Genomic DNA, 2048 nt, shown 5'->3' on the forward strand with positions numbered 1-2048 from the left:
AGCCTGTGCCCAAGGCTGAGGTCCCAGTGAATACCTCCCTCAGTGTCAGGAGCCCGGCTTTACCTAGCTAGGCAGATACTCCATCTTGCCACTTGTTTCTCTAATTTGCTTTTTTTTTTTTTTTTGGAGACAGAGTCTCACTTTGTGGGCCTCAGTGGAGTACCACAGCATCGCAGCTCACAGCAACCTCAAACTCTTTGGGCTTAAGTGATTCTCTTGCCTCAGCCTCCCAAGTAGCTGGGACTACAGGTGCCTGCCACAACAACTGGCAATTTTTTTTTTGCAGATGTCATTATTGTTTGGCAGGCCCGGGCCGGGTTCAAACCCGCCAGCCTTGGTGTATGTGGCCAGCACCCTAACCACTAAGCAATGGGCGCCAAGCCAATGGCTGTTTTTAAAAGACAAGATCAAACATTTAAAAAAAAAAAAAAATCCAAGGACTCCCTAAAGGATAATACAGAGAGAAGCAATATTAATTTAGCTCTCAAAGGGAATTCCAAAAAGGATGACACTGCAGGGAGAGGGAAGCAGTATTGTGAACAAAACTCTCTTGAATTGGGTATCATTGTTGGTCTCCAGAAAGTGCTGTAGCCATGTGATTCCAACATACAGAATTTCTAAGTTACAGTTACAGAAGCAAATTTACACATTTCTGCAGTGATGGATCTATAAATAAATCAGATGTTGTAGAAACACAGTTGCCTGTAGTGGCTACATTTATGTATTCCCCTTTATACCAAGCAAAGGAATGGAAAGAAATACTCTTCCTTGTTTAAGAAAAATAATAGCTTCTGCTCCATTACATCTGATCTGTAATGATGGGAGTCAGTACACCTGCAGGGAGGAATCTGTTGACTGGCATTTTGCTAACACAAGTACCCTCTGTTGTTATTGTTGTTATTTTTTAATGGAATTCATTATTGACAAATCCTACCACTTAACTTCTTAAAGACCTGAATCTTACCAAAATTCTGCTATTGTTTTACTGTTGTCACATTATTAAGACAAAGAGAAACACCTACAGGGAAGATAACAATATCAATAACTCAGACTCAAAATAAACGTAAGACCGTTTTGAGGTCCTAAACCAGCCCAAAGAGAACACCAAACAAACTTTTCCCCAACCCCTTATCAAATGAAAGGCTGGGAGCCTGAAGCCAGCAGCTCTGGTGCGGCTCCCTCACTCCGGCTTACAAAAGCCTGAAGACACAGGAGAGCAGAGTGTGGACCCACCGCCTCTAACAGAAGTATCCTGATTTTTTCCTTTTGTTTGATTTTCTATTCCATGAACTATGCTGCTAGACAAGACTGCTGTTCAAATTAGTGGGAAGTCTGGTTTCTGCCTTTTTTCACATTTATATTGAGTATATTATAACCTCTCCACTGAGATAACCCGAGGGAATCTACTCACCTTATACAGACCGAAAATTCCCAAGTCCCGGAGCACATTCAGGGCACTGACCCTGGGTCCTGTGGTGATCTCTCCAGCCACCTGCAGACGGATCTTTACTATCTCCAATGGGTTAGTGAAGATGACCTGGGAGCCTCCAGCCTGCAGGCAAGGGAGCAGAGACAGTGGCAGATTTCCACATCAGAGCTGGACTGGCAGTGCAAGAAAGGAAAATCCAGAAAAGCTTCCACGTTTGCCACCTTTCCACCTCCCTCTTCATGGGAGAATGAGAGTCTGACACTTTGTTTGGTTGACACTAGAGAGGATTACAGGGATGACCCCAAACTCTGTCTTGGTCAACCTACCTCTGGCTATGTTTCTATTTGAAATGGCAAGATTGTTTCTCAGAGTCTTTCCAGGATCAACTCAGCCATATCCAAAAGAGCAACACTAATAAACCCATCTGGAAAACAAAAGTGAGGCCGGATGTGGCTGTGGGGTGCTCCCTACTGCAAGGGAAAGGGATGGTAGAAGACTTGGATCTTTAACAAGCTGGAGCTAAAGTTCAGAGCTGTGATTGTTTGTTTCCTCTTCTTAGCAAGCATCCTTTTTTTTTTTTTTTGAGACGGAACCTCAAGCTATCCCCCTGGGTAGAGTG

The 2048-nt window shown here is 43.7% G+C and overlaps 1 protein-coding gene across 2 annotated transcripts in view; it reads right to left on the reverse strand.

The window, feature by feature from the left end:
- The window catches only part of SLC25A12 (solute carrier family 25 member 12), a 91681-nt gene that overhangs the window by 7832 nt on the left and 81801 nt on the right, over positions 1-2048 (reverse strand). For both annotated transcript variants that reach the window (XM_003800870.2, XM_003800869.2), the window contains one exon: positions 1412-1552. In XM_003800870.2, coding sequence (XP_003800918.1) covers positions 1412-1552 — 141 coding nt within the window. The remainder of the gene's footprint in view (positions 1-1411; positions 1553-2048) is intronic.

This window comes from Otolemur garnettii, unplaced genomic scaffold (assembly GCF_000181295.1).
Source record: "Otolemur garnettii isolate 467f Iridium unplaced genomic scaffold, OtoGar3 scaffold00187, whole genome shotgun sequence".
Taxonomy (NCBI): Eukaryota; Metazoa; Chordata; class Mammalia; order Primates; family Galagidae; genus Otolemur; species Otolemur garnettii.